This window comes from Gorilla gorilla, chromosome 9 (assembly GCF_029281585.2).
Source record: "Gorilla gorilla gorilla isolate KB3781 chromosome 9, NHGRI_mGorGor1-v2.1_pri, whole genome shotgun sequence".
Taxonomy (NCBI): domain Eukaryota; kingdom Metazoa; phylum Chordata; class Mammalia; order Primates; family Hominidae; genus Gorilla; species Gorilla gorilla.
In genome coordinates this window covers 84,076,076-84,101,311 of record NC_073233.2, presented here as the reverse complement: position 1 = coordinate 84,101,311, position 25,236 = coordinate 84,076,076, and the positions used below count along the sequence as shown (strand labels likewise).

Sequence of the window (25,236 nt, the reverse complement as noted above, 5' to 3'; positions counted from 1 at the left end):
CGCTTAGTAAACACCAGCTGTAGTGAGCGAGTCCCCCTTTGTAACTCGACAGAGTACTAAGTTCTCTGGAGCGGCGGGCGCCGCAGGTCAGTGGCGTCCGCGGGGACCCCGCCCCCGCCCCCCGCGCGCGGCCGGGGCCACCCGGTGGGGTTGCGACGCGCTGACGTGGGCGGATCAAAGCGGCGGCCCGCCTTATAAAGCAGTTTGGGAGGCTCGCGCCGGAGATCGCGCCAGGCGAGGAGGAGAGCTCGGGCGAGCGGCGGGCACAGGCCACGGGAGCTGAGCGCAGCAGAGAGCAGCCGGAGTCCGCGCCTGACTCCGCGCGGGTCCTGAGCCGGCCGCAGCTTGCCAGGATCCCCGGCGTCCTTCTCGCGCCGCTTCACGAAGAGGGCGCCTTCGCCGCTCGCCCAGCCGGAGTGCGCACGGGCCCGCTGGAAACCGCACTCGCCGCTCCCTGGGCAGGCCGGGGCACCCGGGCACGCAGGGCGCGCCTGGCGAGCGCCCCGGGAGGTGAGCAGTGGTCGCGGGCAGCGGGCAGCCGCTCAGCGGGGACCCGCCAGGGCTGGGGGCGCCCGAGTCCGAGTGGGACGACGCTTCTCGCACCCGCCACGACCCCCTTGGGCACCCACTCCCGGGTAAGCAAACCAAGCGCTCCTCCATACCTTTCCCCCGCAGCACTCCGAAGAGTTCCCCTTTGCGGAGCGAAGCCTCGGGAGCCTGGGGACGCGGGGTTTAGGGGGACGCGGGACGGTGGTGGGTTGTGCAGTTCCTGCGGCCCTCCTCGAACTTTCCCGGCCCGGCCCCCCTCTTCTGCCCCCGCACCCCAGGCGACCCCCTCCTTCCCAGTCGTCCGGCGGATGAGGTCATGCCCGAGCCACCCCCCGGGGTGGGGGACTTGGATCCCTAGACAGAGGGTGTGTGTGGTGGGCGGGGGGAAAGGGTGGCAAAAGGCAAAGAAATGCGGCAGCGCCTAGTAAATTGGGGATGGGGGCAGACGCCTGGCTTTGAGAACGGGTCCCAGGGGCGGCGGGGGGAGGGGGAGAACCGAGTTTGTTTACTGACCTGAGCTCCAGGCTGGGGGCTAGGGAGGAGGAAAGTCCTGTCCCCGGCCCCGAGGCACATCTGCAACCGCCCCGAACATCTGGCTGAGCTCGCGCACGAGCTCCACGCCTCCCACCCCCGGGGGTGAAGTGCCTCGGTGTCCCTCAAGGCCCTGGGCGTGCAGGGTCCGGCTCCAGGGGGTTAGCAGGAGGGATCTCGAGTGCTCCCACCCACCCTTCCCACTTCCAAAACAACCCGTCTCCCGGGTGACCCGGCGCCGCGTGCGCAGCCAAGCAGACGTCTCTCGAAAGCCTCACGGCTGGGGTCAAAGCCGGGTGGCAGGCCCGGCCTCGCCCCGCCCCGCAGGTAACCTTGAAGCCGTCGCTTGGCGTCCCTGGTTGGCGGGGTCAGCTCCGTGAGCTGCGTGGCGGGAGGCTTCGGGACCCGTCCGTGCCGACCTTTTGCGCCGCGCGGACAATCGGCCCCGGTGCACGGTGCCCGTGGGGCATCGGGGTAGGGGGGGCCCCGCAAGTCCTCGCCGGCGTGGCCTGGTCCCAGCGGCCGGCTTTCCAGAGTCCTCCACAGCCCGGGCCTATGACCACCTGTTGGCGGCGCTGGGCTGCGGCGCTGCGCTCGTGGTGTTCTCCCTGTGCACAGCCCCAGGCGGCCGCCTCCCGGGCCCGCTGCAGGCAGGGTAGCTCGGACCAACTTCGAGGAGGTGACCGCTCGCTCTCCAAAGGTGCTACGCCTGGCGCGGCCCACTGCGCGCCCGGCCCCAAGCAAGGGGCCGGGCAGGTTAGGGCGGCCCACGGCAAGTGTCCTATAGAACGACCAGGACACAGGGGGCACTCCCTCGACACGTCGTCCCATCCCCAGACGGAGAAGCGGGGGCCCAGGAAGAGGACTTGACCCCAGCCCGCGACGCGGGAGGTAGCCGCGATCCCCCCTCCTCGAGCCCCGGCTTAGCGCCCCCTGGCGGGCTGGGGGCTTCAGGAGGCGCGTGCACCCTGACCCGCGAGCTCAGGCGGAGGGTGACCCCGTGGCCTGCGCGGCTGTCCCGGGCGCTCGTACAAGGGACAGGAACAGTCCGTCAGGACCCAGAGGCTCGGGCCAGGCGCTGCCTCCCCGCGCGACGAGCTTGGGCGGCGGAGGGAGAGCCTTGGGACAGCCGGGGCTGCACCGAAAGAGCTGGGCGGGGCTGGAGGCCTGGGTCCCCGTCCGCTGTGCGACCTAGGGGGCTCCTCCTCTCCCTGGGGGACCAGGCTGGACATAGATCCCCCGCTGTGAGTCCGCGCGCCTCCGTCCTCGTGCAGCCCCCGCCCCCTCCCCACCCAGGAATGCCGGGTGCCTTCGGGGGGCGGCGCACTTGGGAGAGGGGAAGACGGTGACTGGAGTTTTGATTCCCCCCTCCATATCCAGCGGATATTTTTCTCGTTCTGAGAAGTGCAAGAAACTTGCAGGACCAGGAAGACAAAGGATTTGGATACAGGCTGGGTGGGAGGACGGGACTGGGTTACACCGAGAACCCCTCTGAGACCCCCAGCCTTGACGGCATGTTTGTCGCAGGCGCCCCTGTGCTGGGCGCTAGCTGCGGGGCTCTGCGGAGGAAAAAAACTGTACGATCCAGGCTTCTCCTCGCCTTTCTGTGGGTTTTGCCGACAGGCTCCAGAAAACAGTGGGGCTTCCCATCTCTGCGTGCTGACTACCCACGCGCAGGAACGCGCCACGCAGGTGGCGTCGCGGTGCAAATAGCAGAGGGGCGCTGAGCCCCGCAGGCTGCAGGGAGACGGGGTCCTCGGGGGACGCACGGCGAAGCCCCATTCCTCGTTCTTATGGAAGGGGACACCGAGGCTGGAGTGGCTGAGGGCTTGCCCAAGCTCACAGAGCCAGATAAGAACGTCCCTTTTCTGCTCCAGCGCCCCCACGACCGTGGGCGCCTCCTTTTCCAACTCCCCAAACCCTTAGAAAGGAATCCCTTTGTCTCTGCTCCTCCCGAGGGGAGAGGGGCTGGGGCTGTGTCTGACTCCGGGCGGACGCCAGGTGTTGGTAAATTTGGGAGAAGCTGGGAAGGGAGTTAATGAGGTGAGAATGAAGTGAAGGAGAATAAAAGCGGAGAAAGCGGCTCCGCGGGCTGCGGGCGGGCGGGGCAGCCTCTCCTCCGCGGCCCGAGGGCGCCGCCTGGAGGCCAGAGGCAACACCGCGCCAGCCCCGAGAGCTTCCCCGCTTCGCCAAGGCGGGGCTGCCCAGTCCCAGCCCGCATGCCTCCACTCCCACCCTCCAAAGTGGAGCGGCTAAAGACGGACTTGGAGACTCGGAATCCTCACTGTACAAAGAGCCCTACCATCCCGTTTCCCATCCTCCCCTTCCCACACCGAGAAAGCAGGGCCCCGAGCAAGCCCCATTTCCTGATTTCGCCGGACACCCGGCTTGCCGCTCCCTAGCTGAACCCCACCTCTGCGCCTCAGTTTCCTCATCTGTGAGATGAGGCAGCGATAGTGCCTATCTCACGGGGTGCTGGGAGGAGCAGATGCGATCGTGTTAGGGAACTTTGTTTGTTTGTTTGTTTGTTTGTTTGAGACGGAGTTTCGCTCTTGTCGCCCAGGCTAGAGTGCAGTGGCGCAATCTCCGCTCACTGCAACCTCTGCCTCCCGGGTTCAAGCGGTTCTCCTGCCTCAGCCTCCCGAGTAGCTGGGATTACAGGCACCCGCCACCACGCCTGGCTAATTTTTTGTATTCGTAGTAGAGACGGGGTTTTGCCATGTTGGGCAGGCTGGTCTCGAGCTCCTGACCTCAGGTGATCCGCCCGCCTCGACCTCCCAAAGTGCTGGGATTACAGGCGTGAGCCACCCTGCCCGGCCAGGGAACGTTCTTTATAAAAGCGGAATTGTGCCCGAATTGCCCCAGCTTACTGAGGCGGTAAACTGAAACACGGTTGGGAAGGAGAATTGCCGAGGCCCTATTAACTAATGCTCAATATCGCAGGGATAAGCCCCAGCTCCGGGTCCTCGACTCTGCTGCCTCGCCCGGACTCCTGATTCCTCATTCCTCTCCTTTCCGTCCCAGGTCTGCGTCTGTCCGGGTTTCCCCCTCTGTCTCCGTGGCTCTCAGCCTTGTCCTCTGAGCGTCCTTCTCCCTCTCGCTGTGTCTGCCCGGTCTCTCCGGGGGTCTCGGGTTCTGCCGCCTCCTGTCCCTCCTTCCGGCTGCCCCGGCCGGAGGGGCTCGAAGGCGCGTTGGGGCCCGGGGCCACGCTGGGGGACACGCCTTCGGCCGCGCCTAATTCGAGCCAGGCGCGGGACGCGTCCCCAGGCCGGGCGGAGCGGGAGGGGACGCCCGCCGCGCTCGGCCTCCCCGGGCCCCGACCCCTCCTTTGTAATTTGAATAAAACGCCTCCCCCGCCCGCGCGCCGCCTTAACCAGCCGCCTCCGCTCTCCCCGGCTGCAGGCGGCGTGCAGGACCAGCGGCGGCCGTGCAGGCGGAGGACTTCGGCGCGGCTCCTCCTGGGTGTGACCCCGGGCGCGCCCGCCGCGCGACGATGAGGGCGCGGCCGCAGGTCTGCGAGGCGCTGCTCTTCGCCCTGGCGCTCCAGACCGGCGTGTGCTATGGCATCAAGTGGCTGTGAGTAGGGACCCCGCGTCCACGCGCACAGGCCGGGGACTGGGGCGGCGGAGGGCGTTACGGGGTCCCCTGGATGGGGAGAGCGCACCAAGACCCGGGAGCCTAAGCTGGCTTGGCGGTCGTGGGCAAGTCATCCCTAAGCCTCCGTTTCCTCCTCTGTAAAATGTCCCTGCCTCCCGGAGGCTTGCGAAGAGGCAGTGAGACGGGCGTGGACCACAATGGAAGCGCCTGGTCTTGTGCAGCTGACGGTGGCGCAAGGGCCACGGAGTTTCTGGCCACCTCCGCAGGGGCAGATGGAAAAAGACATTCTGTTCAGGGGGCGCAATCCAGAGCGGCCAGCCCAGGAGCGATCCTTGTCAGTCAGTCTCCTTGACCCTAGCGGGAGTTCCGCTGAGACACTCCTGACCCCTCCACCTGGGTGACCTTGGGAAAGTGTCATTCTACTTCTTGGGGCCTCCTTGTCCTCCTCTGCCACAGGAGGGTGAGACTCCCCACCTCCCTCAAATCAGATGAGAAGAGGCTCCTGAAAGGACCTCAGAAGCTGTCAGATGCCACTGTGCACATGTGCAGGGCATTCCTTTAGATAGAAATTATTCACGCAGGGGTAGGAGGGAGAGAGAGGCTTGGTGCCGACCTGAAGGGAGTGCCTGCTCAGGGGGCTGGGGGTGGTGAAGAGAGGAGTAAACACCAGCCCCTTCCTGGAGGAGCTGCGCTCTAAGTTGAGAGAGATAAGCCCAGGCTGTAAATAACTCCACAAGTGTCCAAGTGCCCGAGGAGAAACCAGAGCGGGAATCTGGAGGCCTAGAGGAAGGAAGCCCACCTGGTGGGGACACAGATATGAGACACCGGGAAGCTTTTCCGGGGCTGTGCCCCTGGTGACTGAAGCGCTGCCGGGAGTTGGCTGGTTCGGGCAATGGAGAGGAGGACGCTGTGGGCAGAGGGGCTCCCTCAGAGGGAAAGTCCAGGACAGGACAAGGGTCTGGAATCTGGGGCCGGGGCAGGGAGCCTGCAGATAAGACAGCAGGGGGCAGGTTGTGGGGGCTGGGGAGGGCACTGAAAAGGGTTTGTGAATTAGTTGGAAGACAGGGTGATAGTGGCTGCGCCACCAGCAAACAGTCTGGAGGTCACTGGCCCTGCCCCTTCTCAGGCCAAGTTATTGATTAATTGACGATTCGAGGAGGGAACCCCGTCTTCCTGCCTTTCTTGTTTACAAGAAGCCTGGTCTCAGCAATCTCCCAGCCCTGGGCACTAGCTTTTCCCAGCTGTCCCTGAGGAGTTCTGTGAGAAACCAGCCACCTTCCTTTTGCAATGGGGTACCCAGCACCGTTCCAGCTGGCAGGGACCTCCGATCAGCGAGTCCAAGCTCTCTCATCCACCGCCACCATTTTACAGATAAGGGTACTAAGGTCCAGGGAAGGAGAGGATTGGCTGAAGGAGCGTCAGAGCCGTTGCACAGGGCTTGGGTGTCATTTGCCGCCCATAAGAGTCCTGTGGGGTCACTACCATCATCCCTGCTCCACAGTGGGAACACCGAGACCCTGCAAAGGGCATGATGCACGCAAGCCCCCATGCTGGCCTGTGGTGGGATGGACGGCTGGCTAAACCTGACATCCATGTCCTCTGTCCCCACTGCAAAGTCAGGCTGCCACAGAAATGGGTACAACTCATTGTGTGCCTTAAATAAGCCCCCAGGCTCTTGGGGGAGATGGACATATAGAAATACAAAGTGGACTATGGTCTGTGTCCTAGCAGAGGGAGCATGGCAGCCCAGAGGAGGAGTGGTCAGTTCTATCTAAGGGAGATGCATAGGCCAGGATTGGAAGGACAGGGAGGATTTGGATGGTCAGAGACGGAGTGCAAAGCAGGCGTCCTAGGCGGGAGGCACAGCACGAGCAGAAGCCTGGAGGCCGAACAGCGCATGCGGGGAGACCTGGAGAAACCAGGCACCACAAGAGCCTACTCCTAAGTGCCCCAGACGCTGCTCTGAGAGCTTGGGTCATGTAATTTAGATCATACTGCACTCCTGTGAGAAACTGATAGTCTAGCAATAGGGGATTAAAGTCTTGCTAGAGTTTAAGATAGAGGGGGAGGTGGGAAAAGGGGTGGAGTTTAAGAATAACAATTATCTGTGTATGCATGTGTATATATAGATACACGTGTGTAGGCCACGTGCATATATGTATGTATATGTACATATATGTCTACACACACATGGCCTCACTTTGTGCTAGGTGCCGTTCTAAGTGCCTTATGTATATTGTTCCATTTAAATATCCCAACCACCCTGTGAGGTGGGTGCTGCTATTACCCCCATTTCACAGAAGAGGAAACAGAGACTGGGGGACACAGAGATGGGGGACTCTACCTAGCAGGGTGTCACAGCTCAGAGGTAGTAGAGGCAGGATTTGAGTTAAGCTGCCTAGCTCTGTGGCCTGTTGGGCACAGGGAGCCCCAGCACAGCTGGGAGCAGGGAAGTGTTCAGTGAGGCTGGAAAGCCGGGAACTCACCCAGGAGCCTCCGCTGGCCTGGGCTTTGGAGCGTGAGCTGGAGATGAAAGGGGCACTTGGCACAGGAACTGAAAGCCAACATGGCCCAGTGGCCTGGAATGCTCACCTGGTGGGTGCCTGGGACGCAGGCTGAGCTGGTGGGATGGGGGCTGGGGAGAGGGGATCAGAACCTGGCTGCCCATAGAGGCACCTGCCCAGAAATAACCTGGGGATCCTTCCCTACCTTACCTACACCCAGGCCAGGCACCAGAAGACTCCCAGCCCCTCAAGTATTCGGGGTCCCAGGTTTGGGCTGTCCACCCCCTTCTTGGCTTTCCTGGGTAGGGGGAGGGTTTGAGGGGAGTCCCACTCTCCTATGAACCATGGAAGCGGTGGGCTGAGAGGAAAGGCCCAGGCTGGTTGGGAACATCCATAAAGGCCGCCCCCTTCCCTGGGCAGTCCCACACCTGCCACTCCCACGGAGTGGGAGAATTTTCTAGAGCCCAGGAGGCTCTAGAGGGCCATGGCGCTGCAGAGTAGGGTGGAAGGAGCACCAGACTGGGACTGCAAGGCCCAGCCTGAGTTCTGCAGGTCAATCGCTTTAGCTTCTCTGAGCCTCAGTTTCCTCAGCTCTACGATAGAGGTAGAAGGAGCCCTACCTCAGGATGCAGGAGGCCTGGGGTCTAGCTTGTCTCTGCCTCTGATTGGCTGCGTACAGATCTGGGCAAGCCCTGCCCTTTCCGGGCCTCATTTTCCCCACTTGCATAGTGGGAGTTGGTGATGCTGTGGCAGCTGCCCTTTGGTTTCTTGGTTGAGAAGCGTCAGACCAAGGCCTGTTAGGGCTTTACCTTTGCAAGATGGGCTGCACAGGTGGGTCAGCATGTGTGAGGCCAGGGGGACAGGCTTCCATCTCTGAGGTCTGGGCAGTCAGGTGTGAAGGGGACCCAGTGTCATTTCCAGGCAGGACTGGATCTGCAGGCTCAAGACCCTTCATTAGCCTCCATTTCTCTGTCTATACAGTGAGGACAAGGGCTGGACTGGTCCCTCTTCACTCTGGAGTCCTGGGACAAAGCCCAGGAGGGAGGGAACAGGAGGACTCTCAGGCTGTGGGGCCACAGGGGCTTCTTCTTCCTGAATGGGCAGCTGCAGCCCCAAGCTGGGATGGCTGGTGAAGAAGGGGCACTTCCGAGGTTCCTGGACCTCTCCCCGGTTCCTAGACCTGGTGCCTAATTGAGGAGTTAATTGAGGAGTCGTGGAGGGAGAGGTTCCCCAAGGTTGCCCCAGGGGAGTAGACAGAAGCCTGGGGAGAGGCTGGGCTTGCCCGGGTGGCCTAGAGCCTGGGTTCCTGCTCCATCCTCCCTGCCACATGGGCACCAGGATGAGGTGGGGCCCAGGAAAGCCCAAAGAGACATGGGCAAGGGAGGGACAAAGGTCTGGTTGGGAGAACAGGATCTCCTCGACTCAATTGTTCTCCCACCTCAGGGTCAGCAGGGTCCACAGATGCAGAAGCACAGGGATTCCAGGGCAAGACTGAGTCCCTAAGCCAGCGCGCAGCCGTCATCAGCATCCTCCTCATCCCAGAAGCACAGATGTGGGCATCAGGGTCTCTCTCATCGCCATCTGTTGACCTCACCCCATCTCTCTCCCTGGGTGGGCAGCTGCCAGGCTACATTCTGGGTGGCGCTGATGGGGGCACCTTCTGAGGCCCTCTGAGCCCAGCTCTGCCGAAGCCTCACCTGGAAATGGTCTGGCAATACCACTCAGCACCGTGGGCGGCCGAGCTGCAGAGAGGGAACTTGGGGCCCAGGTCACTTAAAGGAGCCTGAACCTGGCTGCCAGGTCTCTGGCCTAGAATTCATCATGTGACCTGACTCCTGTGCCTAGAGGGAGAGGGATGCTGTGAAGTGCAGGTCCAGGAAGGAAGCCCTTCTTTGAAGGTGCCTTACACGGGCCGGGTCCCCTAGAGCGGCCTGAGGGTAGGGTTGCTGGCACCACCAGGAAAATACCTCAGTGAAGTCATTTGACAGCTTGTGTTACGAATGTCAGAGCCTGCATTGTTCTTAAGCATTGAGCAGTATGGATGGGGAAATTGAGGTGGAGCAAGGGGCAGTGACTTGCCCAAGGTCTCATAGGGAGAGAGCTGCTGAGCCAGAGCTTGAACCCAGGTCTCTGCCCCAGCCAGTCCCAGCAAGGCCCCCAACTCCTGAATGAGAGGAGGCCTTGCCACCCCGGTAGGGCCCTGAGCTCAGGCCTCGCCTGTGAACTCTGTGTTCCCTCCTGTCCTTTCTTCCACCCTCTCCCCCAGGCCCCCACCCCCAGATAAACCGAAATGTTTCCAATTAGGGGTCTGTTGGAGTGAAGCGAGCGAGATGTCCACAAGGAGAACTCCCCCGCCTCCCATCCTAATCCTTGATTACCTCCCCAAGGGGGATTTATTTGGAAACGGTCATTACCACTAATTACCAGATGACCGCATGGCCCTCCTCGGGAGTGGAATCTGCTGCCTCCCGCCTGCGATCTCTGCCTGCAGCCCCTGTGGGCGGGTGGCCTCCCTGGTACGCATGGCAACCTGCTCCTGTCCCAGCGTCAGCCTCCAAGGCGGGCCCCTGGGCCTTCACACTGCTCTGCGCCCACCAGGGCCTCTGGATCTGTTTCTCATTTACCCTTGGGCCGCCTGGGGAGTCTGAGCCTCGTCTGGAAGGTGCTCTGACAGCACCTTCTCCCTCAGCCTTCTGGGGAGGATGGAAAGACTGAGACCCAGGGTGGCTCCGGGGCTCACCCCAGGGTCCCAGCCAAGGAGACCCAGGCACCAGGAGCACCAGGCTCCCTTCCCTGAGAGCTGCAGCACCCAGCACTCACAAGCTGTCTGCACTGAGCTCCCCAGGAAGAGGCTCAGCCCCCATCGTCCCACCCCGTGGCTTGAGCCGGAGCCCAGGGAAAGACACAGGAGGCTGCCTTCACTGCCTGAACGCCCACCCTGTGCCGTGAGCCTGCTGCTAGGCCATGCGCTGATGTGCTGTCGCCCACGTTGTCCTTCTCATTTGAAAATGGAGGAAGCTGGCTCAGAAGGAGCGGGAAGAAAGTTGGGCGAGGGCGAGCGGCAGAGTGGGCTCAGGACGGGCTGGGTGGGGACCACTCAGAGCAAAGCAGAGTGGGGACCCACAGAGAAGTGACCCCAGTGCCTGCAGGGACTGACAGCCTCACCAAGAAGGATGACGGGGACTGCTGGGGGGTGCTGGACAAGCACAGCCCCTAAAGCAGGGCTGATCATCCCCTCTGGGCTGCCCTCTGAGGTGTGAAGTGGGAGGCTCTGTCAACCGGGAAGGGCCACGCCCATGTGGAGCTGTTACCCCGTGACGGCACCACACGCAGGGACAGGGTTTGCTGGGTGGAGGTGGAAGAGCTGTTGACAACCGGGAAACACACTGAGGTGATGACGTTTGCCTCTGTGTGGTCAGAGCCCACCCAGGAAGTAAGGCAGGGTTCAGCAACAGGTTCCCCAAGAAGGTGAGGCCAGGGCAGGCCAGAGCAGTTCCATTTAGGTCAAGAAACCGCGTCTGAGGGATGCTGTGTGGCCCACCCTGTGCTGGATGCTGGCATCTAGACACACCAGACATTTCCCGACTCATAGTTTAGGGGGTGGCAGTGAGGGGAGACTGCCCTGGACACCACAGTTGATCTTACACAGGGCGAGTCACGCCGCCCTAACCACAGACACCAGGCCCTGCTTTCTGGGTCTCTGGGAAGGTTTCTATCTTTGGGGGTTATACGGTGGGTGGGACATGGCAGAGCGTGAGAGGCAGGAGGAAATGAAAGAACCTATTGAGTACTTACCGTAGCACATATCATTCAGCCTTGGCAGGACCCTGAGAGGTCCCCACGTTGTAGTTGATGCCCAGAGAGGGGCAATAGTTTGCCCAAGTTTGCACAGCACATAGAGGACAGAGCTTGAGTGAGAACCCAGGCCTTCTCACTCTGTCTGGTCCAATACTTGCTGGGCAACAAGCGGGGGACTTAGCTTCATCTATGAATTTTTTGTTTGTTTGTTTTGTTTTTTGAGATGGAGCCTCCCTCACTCTATCGCCATGCTGGAGTGCAGTGTCACAATCTTGGCTCACTGCAATCTCTGCCTCCCAGGTCCTGCCTCAGCCTCTCAAGTAACTGGAACTACAGGTGCGCATCACCACGCCCAGCTAATTTTTTGTATTTTAGTAGAGACGGGGTTTCACCATGTTGGCCAGAATGGTCTTGATCTCCTGACCTCATGATTCGCCCGCCTCAGCCTCCCAAATTGCTGGGATTACACATCTATGAATGTTTTAAACACTTTGCCTAAGTTCTGTTATTTAAGTCTCACCATAGCCTTTTTTTTTTTTTTTTTTTTTTTTTTTTTTTTTTAAGTAGACAGGGTTTCACTGTGTCACCCAGACTGGAGTGCAGCAGTGTAATCATAGTTCACTGTAACCTCAAACCCCCGGGCTCAAGTGATCCTCTCAAGTAGTTCAGACTACAGGCATGCACCACAACACCCAGCTAATTTTTTTACTTTTTGGTAGAGACAGCTCTCACTATGTTGCCCAGGGTGGTCTTAACCTCCTGGCCTCAAAGGATCCTCCTACTTTGGCCTCAGAGTAGCTGAGATCATAGACATGAGCAACAATCCCCAGCCTCATCATAGCCTTTTGAAGTAGTAATTATTTCTGTTTTATTTTATTTTATTTTATTTTTTTGAGACAGAGTCTCATTCTGTCGCCCAGGCTGGAGTGCAGTGGTGCAATCTCGGCTCACTGCAACCTCTACCTCCTGGGTTCAAGCAATTCTCCTGCCTCAGCCTCCTGAGCAGCTGGGATTACAGGCATGCGCCACCATGCCTGGCTAATTTTTGTATTTTTTGAGTAGAGACAAGGTTTCACCATGTTAACCAGGGTGGTGTCAAACTCCTGACCTCAGATGATCTGCCCGCCTTGGCCTCCCAAAGTGCTGGGATATTACAGGTGTAAGCCACCGCGCCTGGCCTTATCATTTCTTTGTAACAGATGAGGAACATGAAGCCCAGAGAGGTTGGATAACTTACCTAGGTCACACAGCTGGTGTCCAAGGCTTGTGCTCTTCCTGGGGCTAGGCCAGGAGCAAGAACAGCTGGGTCATTGATTTATAACGATTGGTAGCTTTATCCAGCCATTAGACTAGGGTATCCTTGAGGAAAGGATCTATGTCATATTCATTACCAAATGAGTCTGGGAAGAGTTGGTGCTTAATAAATACTTCTTCCACAAGCAGATCAAGTTCATTCATGTCCAGAAGCAGGGGGAAAGGCATTCCTGGCATCAGGAAAAGCTTGGGCAAAGGCATGGTGGCAACACAGTTCCTTTCAGAGAAGTCAAGAACCTGGTGTGGCTGGATGTCAGGATGAGGATGGGAGGCTGGCGAGAGCTGGGAGGCCAGGCTTTGAGGGGCCCTGAATGTCAAGCAGCAGCCCTTGGCCTTGACTAGGCAGGTCCAGGGAGGCTGCCCACAGGTAGGAAAAGACCACCAAGGTGGTAACTGTAGTAGCTTCCATCACTGACCACTGACCACAGAGTGTCAGCCCTGGGCAGAACATGTGACACACACTGTCTGATTTAAGCCCTCAGTTAATACTGGGAGGTTGATGGGAGAGGAGAGGTTAAGTGACTTGCTCAAGGTCGCAAGGGGAGTGATATAGCCTGGAGTCTACCCAAGCCTGTGCAGTGCCCTTGGCAATGGGCTGCCTCCCTCAGAACTCAGCCCAGGGGTTCTGGGATTTCTACCTTGCCAGGTCTCAGCCCTGACCCTGGGTGAGGACCGCTGGTTCCACAGCAGGTGGGGCACTCAGCACTTCTGGCTGCAGAATGGCCCCTCTTGGTTCCCTGTCGCTCCTGGGTCTCTGCTGGGTTGCTGAAGGCCAGCTGACTCTGGGTTCCAGACGGCCCCTGCTGTGCGTGGGGGCACTGAGAGTGAGTCCACGTGGAGTCCTTTAGGGTTGTGGGGTCCTTAAGTGCTGCCGATGCAGGCTGCCCTCAGAGAAGGCCTAGGAGAACGGCAGATCGAGGAGGGACCTGGTCCTAGAGTCTTGGAACCCAGGTGCCCAGAGCTGGGATCTGGGAGGCTCTTGGGTCCTCTTACATCACCAGGGTTCATAGAGACCCACCAGGCTAACGTTTCCCAAAGCACGGACAAGGTGGATGAAGTCAGCAGCCTCAAGCAAAGGGCTCTGTGCTCACTGTACTCAATAGACTCCCTGAGTTAAATAACACCAAGCCTGTTGCTTTGCTGCAGGACTTCTCAGGACCTTTAAAATGTAAATGTGCATCCTGACTCTCCAAGCAGGGACATAGTACATTGTGTTCCCCAAATGGATCCCTTTTGTCAGAGTGTCTCACTGGAGCCCATTCTGGGAAATATGGTTTACAAGTACAAACACTGAGGCCCAAAGAGGGGCAATGAATTATCTAAGATCACACAACAAGTTAATGGCCAAGTCTGAATTAGATACTAAATTTTTCAAGTTCCAGGTCATCACAAAACTGAGTGGCTCTTTAATCCTTTATTAGGAATTCCTTGCATGGATATGGGACTCTACAACATAATAAATGGGTTTAGTAATCACGTGAAACAATGATGGAAAACTCCTACCTCATGTTGCGCATCTAGAAAGGCTTCAGTTAATAGTATGTATAATTATTGTGATTATAAGAATCTAGCATTTCTCATGGTTTCTGGCACATAGCTGCTCAGTGTTGAATGAATGTTGAATAAAGACTAATAATTCACAGCTGTGTGAGAACTAAATCAGGTGGTGGAGGTGAGCTTTGTGAACTGTACAGCTGTTTTGTTAGTATAATTATCCTAAAGCTTAGGTAGGATGGGGTTGTGATCCTATGTTATGAATAGGGCCTGAGGCCCAGAGAGGGACGGTGATGTGCCCAAGGTCACATGGGGTGTGAGGTGGATCCACTGCTCTGCCAGCTGACACTTTGGGAGCCTTTTTTGGAAGGAGCCAGGAAACCAGGAGGCAAAGTCCATTGAGGGAAAGGCTGGGTCCAGAAGGGCGGGTGGAGGCCATGTGGCCCCTGACAACCCTGTCTCTCCTTCCATCGGTCATGGCCTTTCCATGGTGTGCAGGGCGCTGTCCAAGACACCATCGGCCCTGGCACTGAACCAGACGCAACACTGCAAGCAGCTGGAGGGTCTGGTGTCTGCACAGGTGCAGCTGTGCCGCAGCAACCTGGAGCTCATGCACACGGTGGTGCACGCCGCCCGCGAGGTCATGAAGGCCTGTCGCCGGGCCTTTGCCGACATGCGCTGGAACTGCTCCTCCATTGAGCTCGCCCCCAACTATTTGCTTGACCTGGAGAGAGGTAGGAGCTGGTGAGGCTGCTGAATGCATGTGGGTGTGGGTGAAGGAATTCAGGCATCAATCTGTGTGTGTTTAGATAGAGGGATGGGTTCATGGGTGGGTGGATGATGGATTCATGGTTGAATGACGGGTGGAAATAGGCATGGATGGATGAGGTATGGGTGGATGAATTAATCATAAATATGGGTGTGCAGGCATGAATTCACAAGCGAGTAAACAGAGATGAGTGGCGATATCATCACAGGGGAGCCTGGACAGCACATGTACCTGTGTGTCCCCATGCATGAATGAAGGAATGACCCAAGGCTGTGGCCTGCTGTACTTGAGGCCACATGTCAGGGAGGCTCCTGGGAGGGGAGTCTAGAAACAAGATTGCTATAGAGCCCACCCGCAGGGCAGACTGGTGTGCCACAGGTAACACTGAACCAGACTGCGGAAACTGTTGCACCATGCGCAAAGCAGTGTGGGGACAGAACATCTCGAAGACTTCCTGCAGGAGGTGGCTTCTGGTGGGGGGAGTCTGGGGGACCCATGTACAATAGGGAGGCTTTTGACAGACAGAAGCGCCCCAGTAGGTGTAATCTCTCCCCTGCACTATAATAACTTTTCTTGTGGGTCCTAATCAGTAGCAGCTGATGTTTGACAAACATTCCTTTCTTCCTGAATTATTTGAACTCCAGAGCCAGCCTGTGAGGTAGCTGTTATCACCCGTATTCTACAGTTAAGGAAACTGAGGCTGGAGAAGGGAAAGTGGCTTGCTAGTTAAGAGACAGAGCCATGGCTCAGACCGATGGCCAGTGCCCCGCAGCTGAGGCTCCTGAGTGCCGTATTCGTTTCCCAGGGCTGCTGTCCAGTGGGCCACAACTGGCTGCTTGCAAACAACAGATGTGTATTGTCTCAAAGTTCTGGAGGCCGGAAGTCTGAAATCGAGGTGTCAGCAGGGCCGTGCTCCCCCTGAAGGTGCTAGGGAGGATCCTTCCTGGCCCGTCCCTAGCTCCTGGTGGCGGCCCGCCATCCTTGGCATTCTTTAGCTTGCAGCTGCGTCACTGCAGTCTCTGCCTCTGTCATCACAGGGCAAGCTCCCTCTTTGTGTGTCTGTGTATCCGAAATTCCCCTTTCTTATAAGGACACCAGCCACTGGCCTAGGGCCCACCCTGATCCGTTATGACCTTGTCTCAGCCCCATTACATCTGCAAAGACCCCACTTCGTCATAAGATTATGCTCACAGGTACAGGGGTCAGGACTTGAACACATCCTTCGGGGGGACACAGGTCCACGCACAGCAGGTCCTTTGTGCATTTGTCTGGCGCATCAGGAGCTCAGAGCCTGGGCCTCACTACTGTAAAGCATCCCCTAATGCCAGTGCAGGGTGAGTGGGTGGAAGCCTAGAGCTGTGAGTGTGAGTAGGAGGACGTGGGTGAGGGCATGCCTGTGGGTGTGGGGTCCTGAGTGTGGCTGTCAGCTGGTATATTCAGAAGGAATTGGGGAAGCAGGGGTGACATCTCAATGGCCCTAGTGCCGACCCCTGCTGGTGTCACCTTGGTTACAGCACGGTGTGGGCGAAGGTGGAGGACCTCTGACCTGGGCGGGGTCCTAGCCCTGGATCAGCGTCAGCTGACCTTCCCCTCCCACCCTCAGGGACCCGGGAGTCGGCCTTCGTGTATGCGCTGTCGGCCGCCGCCATCAGCCACGCCATCGCCCGGGCCTGCACCTCCGGCGACCTGCCCGGCTGCTCCTGCGGCCCCGTCCCAGGTGAGCCACCCGGGCCCGGGAACCGCTGGGGAGGATGTGCGGACAACCTCAGCTACGGGCTCCTCATGGGGGCCAAGTTTTCCGATGCTCCTATGAAGGTGAAAAAAACAGGATCCCAAGCCAATAAACTGATGCGTCTACACAACAGTGAAGTGGGGAGACAGGTAACCACCCACCCCACCCATCCCCAGATAGTTGTGCTTGTGCCATTGGCCAGAAAAGGGCCACCCAGCGTGCCCCAGTGGCGGGGGGTGCGGGGGGACGGGCCCTGACTGGCCCACACCTGGTGTGCCTCGCACCATCCTCATCCTCAGCCCTTCCCTCGCCAGCTGCTTGGGGCTTGTGTCGCTTTCCTCCTCCAAGGCGCCCACTGGGGTTTGGGTTGTCCAAGCAGAGGGAGCACTGAACTAGGAGTCAGGAGCTCTGAGTTCTGGCCTTGGCTCTGGCACTAAACTCGCTTAGGGATTTTGGGAAAGTCAGTGCCTCTCCAGCCTCAGCTGTTCCCATCTATGAAATGGTGGGGGTGACCTGGTGCTGAGTCCCCATCTGTCATGTTCCTCAAGCTGTCCCTCCCTCCAGGGCGTGGAGAGGGCTGTGGTCAACAGAAGCCTATCCTAAGGGGTCATCTGCTTGGATTTAACGGGGACTCCCACCCACACCAACCGAAGCTGCTAGAACAGTTTCCTCCAGCATTCATTATTATCAGGTTTTCATTCATTCCTCACCTCACTGCCCAAAAGACTGGGGTGAGTGGACCCATCAGTGAATGAACTTTCTACCAATCTGTGTTGCAGACACTGTGTTTGGTGCTCCATACCTTTCTGTTCTGTGGTCACAGAACAACTCGGGCAGGCCCTGTTGTCCCCTTTTTACAGATGGGGAAAGGACCGTGAACGGCAGGGATGGCCACTTGGCCAGAGCTGCATGTGCAGATGGCATCTCATCAGCTCCTCCCTGCACCCTTTAGCCCCATTTTACAGAGGCACTAAGTGAGGCTGAAAGCACTTCAGTGGCTCAGCCCCATGGCACGATACACTCCAGGACTGTGGGACTCCCAAGTCCAGGGGCTTCAGTGGTCTCACCTGCTCTCAAGGGTCTTCCTTGTGTGAGGATTCTAGGGTGTCCAGGCCATCCTTGGACAGTTAGGGAAACTGAAGCCAAATCATACTGTGGGTCTATAGCAGAGCCTGGCCAGGGACTCAGGACTCCTGCCTCCTGGCCCTGCTGACCTGTCCCCTACACCTGCTCATGAAACCCAGTGGGAGCCCTTCACCAGCAGCCTGCACGCCCACCACCATGGCCACGCCCACCATCATGGCCAGGCCAGCTGGGCGCCACATGCTGCCAGGGCCACAGCCCTCCCCTCCCCACCATGCAGCCCAAAGAGGGTCCTCTGCCTCAGGGCAAATCAGGCCCGTCCCTGAGGTCATCTGCAAAAGGGTCCAGTGTCCCTGCAAGGTGCAGGGCTGCGTGAGGATTAAATGAGATCACAAACGTGTTTAGTACCCTCGGAAGCTCCAAGCCCCTTTCCCTAGCTTATGCTGAGCAGCAGAACCTAGTTCACCTGCCCTCGATGGCTCACCAGTGCCTCGGTGCCCTGCAGTCCTGCTGACTTCATCCCTGTGACCTCCACAGACAATTCCAGATTGGGTACCCAAACACACTCCCTGGGTCCTCACTTCCTGGCACTGGTGAGGGGAAGGAGCCCTGGGACCTTGGCCAGCTCCCCCACTAACTCACTTGTCTTGGGCAAGTCCTGCCCACTCTGTGCCTCAGTTTCCCCATGTCTCTGATGCAGGGGATGGGCCCAGGTTCCCATGACTCTTGCAGGTCTCTGTACAGGAGAGGCAGGAGGGTAGGCCTGGGCAGAGGAATCCAAGTCTTGTGTTGAAAGAAGGGTTTAAAAGGCAGAACTGGAAGGCCCATAGAAGGCATCTAACTTCTGCCCCTCAGGTATGAATAGGGAAACTGAGGCCCAGGGAAGCTGGTGGGCCCGAGTCCTTTTCGAAGCCAGGGCAAGAGTCTCCCCAAGTCTCTGAGCCCAAGGGGGCTCCACCATAGTTATTACTTAAATGGATTTTTCAAAACCAATATTGATTTAACTTTTATGGTTCACAAAACCCTTTTGTGTGTGTGATCTCATTTCATCCTTACAGCTCTCTGCAAGGCAGGAATTATGTGCTCGCCTTGCACGAAAGAAGACAGAGGCCCTGAGTGGCGACGTGGCTTGCTGAGGGTGGCCTGGCAGGAGCACTGGCAGTGGGGGGAAAGCCAGCCAGGCGGCGGGGAGGTGCCCCCTGCACTTACCCCTGCCTCTTCTCCCCTTCCTACCCTCCTCCCTTCCTTCCTTCTCTTCTTTTCTGCCTTTTTTCCAGCAAGCATTTAGTGAGAGAAAAAGCATGAAACAATTAAAAGCCACCACTTTTGGAATCACCCTCAGATCTGGGTTCAAATTCAAGCTCCATGATTTTCTATCTGCACCCTTGGGCATGAGACTTAGCCTCTCTGAGCTATTGTTTCTTCTTTTTAAAATGGGGGAAGTAAGGATACCTCCCTTGGGCTGTTGTGGTGATCAATCTCCATTATGTGTTAGAGCGCTTAGTATACAGTAGGTGCTAAACAATGGCATCCCTATCCCTGAAAATGCCTTTCTTCCTGCCCCTCAGCTGTGCCCCCCAAGGTTGCAGGAAGGCCCACACCACCTCCAAGCTTTAAAGCAAAAAGCTCTATCACTTGAGACTCCAGCAGGCAGTGACTCCCTGAGAGCACCCAGCCATGGGTGGGTGGGGCTGGGGTCCTGGGTCAGGCCAGGGAGGGGACTCTGGCCACCCAGCTGACGCCTTCCCCTGTCCGCAGGCTCTGCGCGCCTCTCTGGAAATGAAGTGTAAGTGCCATGGGGTGTCTGGCTCCTGCTCCATCCGCACCTGCTGGAAGGGGCTGCAGGAGCTGCAGGATGTGGCTGCTGACCTCAAGACCCGGTACCTGTCGGCCACCAAGGTAGTGCACCGACCCATGGGCACCCGCAAGCACCTGGTGCCCAAGGACCTGGATATCCGGCCTGTGAAGGACTCGGAACTCGTCTATCTGCAGAGCTCACCTGACTTCTGCATGAAGAATGAGAAGGTGGGCTCCCACGGGACACAAGACAGGTGAGGCCTGCCGCCACCTTGGTGGGAAAGGGTCACTCGTGTTGCACATACTGTTCCCCAGCTCAGGGCCACGCACACAGCAGGGACTCAGGTGGCATGTGGGGAATGGAGACCCTGCTCAGTTGAGAGAGTTGGCCCCAGGACTGCTAAGTGGAGATGCCAGGGTTCTAGGGTCCCCTGCAGAGCTGCTGGGAGCGCCTGTTCTGCACTGCACCTGGCAGGGGCCAGTGAATGTAGGCTGATGGGGGGCCCCTGCTCCACCTTCCCCAGCTGGGGAGACAGATGGGAAGAGACAATGATGCTACTGGGGGACAGGACAGGAACGAGGCTGCCCAACGTAAGATAGGTGCTCAGAAAATGTTTGTCAGATGAACAGATGACGGGTAAAGGCCATACAGCCTGCTTGTTGCACAGCAAAGGGACTGAGGTGCCAGGGGAGATGGGGACAGCCTACAGTGTGTGAGGGAGAGCGATGTCTGCCTGCATTCCATGCAGCAACACTGCCCCTGTGTCCTCGCCCCTGTGAGCCCTCTCCCCGCCCCCCGCCCATCTCCTCCTGGGGACCCCAGGCCTGGAACCCTACCACAGCCCCAGTCACAGCTGCTGCAGCAGGCTCAGGACAGGAGAGTGAGGGAGCCAGGGGTGACTGCAGACCTACCGTGTGATGGGTGGGGCTGGTGAGGACTGCACAAGCAGCATTTCCCAAAGACAGTGCTGGTGAAAGCTGGTCCCGATCTCCTACGAGAGAAAGAGCTCTGTCGTCACACGCATTTGGGAAATTCTCTGGCGATTCACAAGGCACTAGAACATATGAAAGGCTCTGAGGAATCTGCAGTAAAGGATCTGTTTAAGCCAGTGTTTCCCAGAGGTGTTTGGCCATGGAACTCTTTTATTAAGGAGCCCCTAATAGCATTCCACAAAACTCGTGTTCTCGGGGTTAAAAGAATATTGCACCAGAGAGTGGGTGTCTGGGAACGTGTCTGGCACATAGTTGGTGCACAGCCAGCGTTGACTTCCTCCGCAGCCCACGTTCCTGTCTCCAGGAGAGGGAGGGGTGGGCTGGGGGGCTGCATCCCCACAGGCCAGGGCAGCAGGCTCTGTGAGGAGGCCCAGGCTCCCATCTGGAGGCCAGATTGAGGGGGTCGGCAGAGGGAAGATGGAACCAGGTCAGGCCAGGGAGACAGGAAGGAGCCAGAGGCTGGGCTGAGGTAGATGGGGATGGGGGAGTTAGAGGAGGATTCTAGAACATGGAGGGCTGCAGGAGGCCCACGGAGGATCCGAGAGTGAAGAAATGGTCTTCCTGGATCCATATGTGGCTCTGTGTGTGGCAGGGAGGGCACAGCTTCCCAACAGGGGGACTTGAGCACATCCCTCACTGATCTGAAGCTCAGGCTCATCTTCCACACAGTGGGGAGGGCACCCCACCGCTCACAGGGTTGTCGAGTGATCTCCAAGCACACTTGCCTAGCATCTCCCCTCTCCCCTCCCCTCCCGGGCAGTCTCCCCTCCCACTGTGCCCTCAGGCTGCCAGGCCCCTCTCTCCCAGCTGCCCCTCACTCCTGATGAGGAGGCCCCGCCCTCAGCACCACCCACCCTCCTGGCTTCCTTCGCAGCCCCCACAGGTTTCCTGCCTTGCAGCTCCCGGTCCTTCCCTAGGGGGACCCTTGCAGGCATCTGTATTAGTTGGCTTTTGCTGCAGTAACAAACACCCCCAATTTCTCAGTAGTTCATAACCACAAGCATTTCTTGTGCCCATTACATGAGACTGCATGTCAGCTGTGTCTCTGCCTGGCTCTGGCAGGTGCTGGTGGGAGGTCCCCAAGGGCTCAGGTCGTGACAGAAAAGCCTGGTGTGAAGGGAGCCCAGAGGGTCCCTGATCCAGCCTGGACATCAAGGAAGGCTTCCTAGAGGAGGGGAAATTTGAGATTGACGATGAGGTTGGGGGTTGGGTGTAAGTGAGCCTGGTGAACTGTGAAAGGCGTGTGCATGCGGGGTGTCTCTAGAGGCTGCCTCCCTCTCTGCGGAAGATGCCTTGCAGCCTCCTCAAATCTAACCTGGGGAAACCAAGGCCTAATCTGCAGTCAATATTCCAAACGATAGCCCTCTTGTCATATTTCTTCCAGAGGCCTGCACCTCTGAAACCCACCCCCACCCACAGTCTGAGCCACCCTGTACCCTGGGAGCCAGGCATCCAATGGCCCTTCCCTGGGCCTATGGCCCCACTGGCCCCAATCCTGGTCCCAGGCACCCGGGCCTTGTCTGGATCTGACACTGGAGGCCAAGTTTTCAGACAATGCATGTCAGGGATCCAGAAATTTAAAAAAGAACTCTGCCTCCTTCCTACCCCTCAGGGTAGAGTGCTCAGCCAGAGCCTTCAGGAGAAGGCTGAGGGGGAACTCATGGATGCCAAGCGGCTAAACAAAGCCCAAAAAGGTTCAGTGACCTGCCTTAAGTCACACAGCCACTAAGTGGCAAAGCTGGGGCTTGAACCCAGGTCTGTCCAGCTCTGGGGCATGTGTTCTTCTGGGAACTGCTGGCAGCCCCCACTTGCTGGTCACCGGCCGACTCTCCCCAGGTGCTCCCCTCCTTCTGCCCATGGCCCCTTCCAGCTCAGGCCTGGCCTCTCCCCCAGCACTGATCAGCCTCCTCCGGGCCTCCAGCCCTCCCCTTCCATCTGCTCTCACTGTTCTGAGGGCAGGCCTGGTCTTCTGCCTTTGCCCAGGCTGTTCCCTCTACCCCAGCACTCCTTCCCTCCTCTGCACGGCGGAGTCTTGCTTATCCTTCATGAATGGCCTAGATGGCCTTTCCTCTTCCAGGAGGCCCTGCTGAACTCTCACAGACCTTGTACTCACCCCAGGCAAGGCTCCTCTCCCTTCTGTGTCTGTTTCCCCATCAGTAAATATGAGGATTGCATTCCATCATCTCTAGGACTTTCCCATCTTGGACATTCTGGGATTCCTCGGCCCACATGTGGGGACCCTTTGTCCCTGTCAGTGCCCCAGCCCCCTGCTGCTCTGTCCGCAACTACATCTCATGAAAACACTCCCTGTCTAGCCTCAGCCCAGCTAGAGAAGCCACCAGTCTGAACAGATGATTTGTCACTAGACAGAAGAACTGAGAGCAGTGGAAGGATGTTTGCATTTTATAGGGACCTTCAATGTCTTCACATCCCACATTTGGGAAGAAATGCAGCCCCTGCCGGCTTCCACGCCCCACCCTTTAGGGTAGGGAGAGCAAGTCAGGGCCTTAGTTTTAGTCCCCAAGTTTAAGCCTCTGCCCTTTGCTGAGCCTCTTTTCATCTGCATAATGGACATAATCATTCCACTGACCCAAGGGCCCTACAGGCCTCCACTAAGATAAGACACTGGAGGGAGAGCCTGACCCACAGGAGGCACATGGCCAACAGACCCCTCTTCCTCCACGAGCAGCGTGTCTGATGCCCAGTGGGGGTTCAAGTATTTCAGCATTTATCCTAGGATTCTAAAAATCAAATGATCTTGACATCTCTCATAATATTTAATTAAAGATTAAATATGGCCGTGTGTGGTGGCACATGCCTGTAATCCCAGCTACTCGGGAGGCTGAGGCAGGAGAATCGCTTGAACCCGGGAGGCAGAGGTTGCAGTGAGCTGAGATTGCACCACTGCACTCCAGCCTGGGCAACAGAGCAAGACTCTGTAAAAGGTTACACATAAAGATAGGCTTATTAGATTGGTTGGAGGGTCCTTCCAGTATTTAGAAGTAGAAGAAATAGAAAAAAGATACCTCCAAGACAACAAAACAAGGCTGGGCACAGCAGCTCATGCCTGTAATCCTAGCACTTTGGAAGGCTGAGGTGGGAGGATTGCTTGAGCCTAGGAGTTCAAGACCAGCCTGAGCAATATAGTGGGATTCCATCGCTACAAAAATAAAAATTAAAAAATTAGCCGGACATGGTGGTGTGTGCCTGTAGTCCCAGCTACTCAGGAGGCCAGGATGGGAGGAGCACTTGAGCTGGGGGCCTGGGTGGTGGGGAAGGCAGGGGTCAAGGCTGCAGGGAGCCGTGATCACAACCACTGCACTCCAGCCTGGGCAACAGAGTGAGACCCCATCTCAAAAAAATAAAACAGCCCCATCATTTTGGTAACCCCTTATTAGAAATATAGGGAAAAGTTAGAAGTACCTTTAGGTAAGAGGATTTTTTAAATTCCCCAAAGATCAAGACAGTTTCTAAGAAGGGCTGAGTCGGTGGCCATGGGAGACGCTGCCGGCTGCCTGGCTGGGAGTCATGGGGTGTTGGTGGGGTGGTGACCAAGGCATGCACTGACCTCCTTCCTGCCCCCACAATAGGCAGTGCAACAAGACATCCAACGGAAGCGACAGCTGCGACCTTATGTGCTGCGGTCGTGGCTACAACCCCTACACAGACCGCGTGGTCGAGCGGTGCCACTGTAAGTACCACTGGTGCTGCTACGTCACCTGCCGCAGGTGTGAGCGTACCGTGGAGCGCTATGTCTGCAAGTGAGGCCCTGCCCTCCGCCCCACGCAGGAGCGAGGACTCTGCTCAAGGACCCTCAGCAACTGGGGCCAGGGGCCTGGAGACACTCCATGGATCTCTGCTTGTGAATTCCAGATGCCAGGCATGGGAGGCAGCTTGTGCTTTGCCTTCACTTGGAAGCCACCAGGAACAGAAGGTCTGGCCACCCTGGAAGGAGGGCAGGACATCAAAGGAAACCGACAAGATTAAAAATAACTTGGCAGCCTGAGGCCCTGGGGTGCCCACAGGCTGGTCTAAGGAGCAGGGCTTGGGATTGGTGAAACTGATACAGACTTGACCTTTCAGGGCCACAGAGACCAGCCTCGGGGAAGGGGTCCGCCCGCCTTCTTCAGAATGTTCTGCGGGACCCCCTGGCCCACCCTGGGGTCTGAGCCTGCTGGGCCCACCACATGGAACCACTAGCTTGGGTTGTAAATGTCTTCTTTTGTTTTTTGCTTTTTCTTCCTTTGGGATGTGGAAGCTACAGAAATATTTATAAAACATAGCTTTTTCTTTGGGGTGGCACTTCTCGATTCCTCTTTATATATTTTATATATATAAATATATATGTATATATATAATGATCTCTATTTTAAAACTAGCTTTTTAAGCAGCTGTATGAAATAAATGCTGAGTGAGCCCCAGCCCGCCCCTGCAGTTCCCGGCCTCATCAAGTGAACTCGGCAGACCCTGGGGCTGGCAGAGGGAGTTCTCCAGTTTCCAGGCAAGGCGGCTTCCGATTGATGTCCCTTCTCCCTCCGCGCTCCCCCCACACCAGGCCCTGGCCCTGATCTCCCTGTAAGAGCTCTTGGTCAAGGGCGAGGACAGACGTCTTGAAACATAAACCCAGCTGGCAGCATCTTTTTTCCTCAGGGACACACACGCAGGCGCAGCTCAAAGCCTGGCCGTGTTGTCAGGCCTGCCTGCTAAGCTGGCTTCAAGGGAAAACTCCCTGGGCAGCTGGGATGCAGACTTCGGGGAGGTGGTGCAGATCCAGGCTCTAGCTAGCCCTGGTGGGTTTTCTGCATGACCCTGGGGAGGGCTCTCTGCCAGCCGCAGTTTCCCCGTTTGTAAAATGGGAGTGGTGGGGAGGAAGGCTGAAGGTTGGGAAAGCCCTCGTGCCTGGAGGCTGGCAGCACTGGACGCATTGAGAAGTGGTTGGATTCTGGTTCTGTTTTGAAGGGGGAGCCAACAGGATTTGTTCTCTTTTTGCATGTGGGGTGTGAGGGGAAGGAGGCCCAAGAATGACTGCTGGGGTTTTGGCTGGAGCACTTGGAAGGCTGAAGGGGCCAAATGCC

General features: G+C 57.8%; 1 protein-coding gene across 2 annotated transcripts; it reads left to right on the top strand.

Annotated features, from left to right (window-relative positions):
• Positions 1 to 253: 253 nt before the first annotated feature.
• Positions 254 to 24,582, top strand: WNT11 (Wnt family member 11). 2 transcript variants are annotated; one of them, XM_055356835.2, is made up of 6 exons: positions 254 to 635; positions 4,483 to 4,656; positions 14,286 to 14,521; positions 16,160 to 16,437; positions 19,130 to 19,422; positions 23,752 to 24,582. In XM_055356835.2, the coding sequence occupies exons 2-6, from the start codon at positions 4,574 to 4,576 to the stop codon at positions 23,924 to 23,926; spliced, it is 1,065 nt and encodes a 354-aa protein (XP_055212810.1). In that variant the 5' UTR covers positions 254 to 635; positions 4,483 to 4,573; the 3' UTR covers positions 23,927 to 24,582. The 2 variants fall into 2 exon arrangements, with proteins under 2 accessions (XP_055212810.1, XP_004051889.1); XM_004051841.5 differs by lacking the exon at positions 254 to 635 and having other exon boundaries at positions 4,479 to 4,656.
• Positions 24,583 to 25,236: the final 654 nt, after the last annotated feature.

Excerpts from the sequence above, each read along its gene's own strand:
- WNT11 (XM_055356835.2), top strand. The coding sequence starts at position 4,574 with ATGAGGGCGCGGCCGCAGGTCTGCGAGGCGCTGCTCTTCGCCCTGGCG. Across the intron at positions 14,522-16,159 it reads TTTGCTTGACCTGGAGAGAG|GGACCCGGGAGTCGGCCTTC; the intron begins GTAGGAGCTGGT and ends TCCCACCCTCAG. Across the intron at positions 19,423-23,751 it reads TCCCACGGGACACAAGACAG|GCAGTGCAACAAGACATCCA; the intron begins GTGAGGCCTGCC and ends CCCCCACAATAG.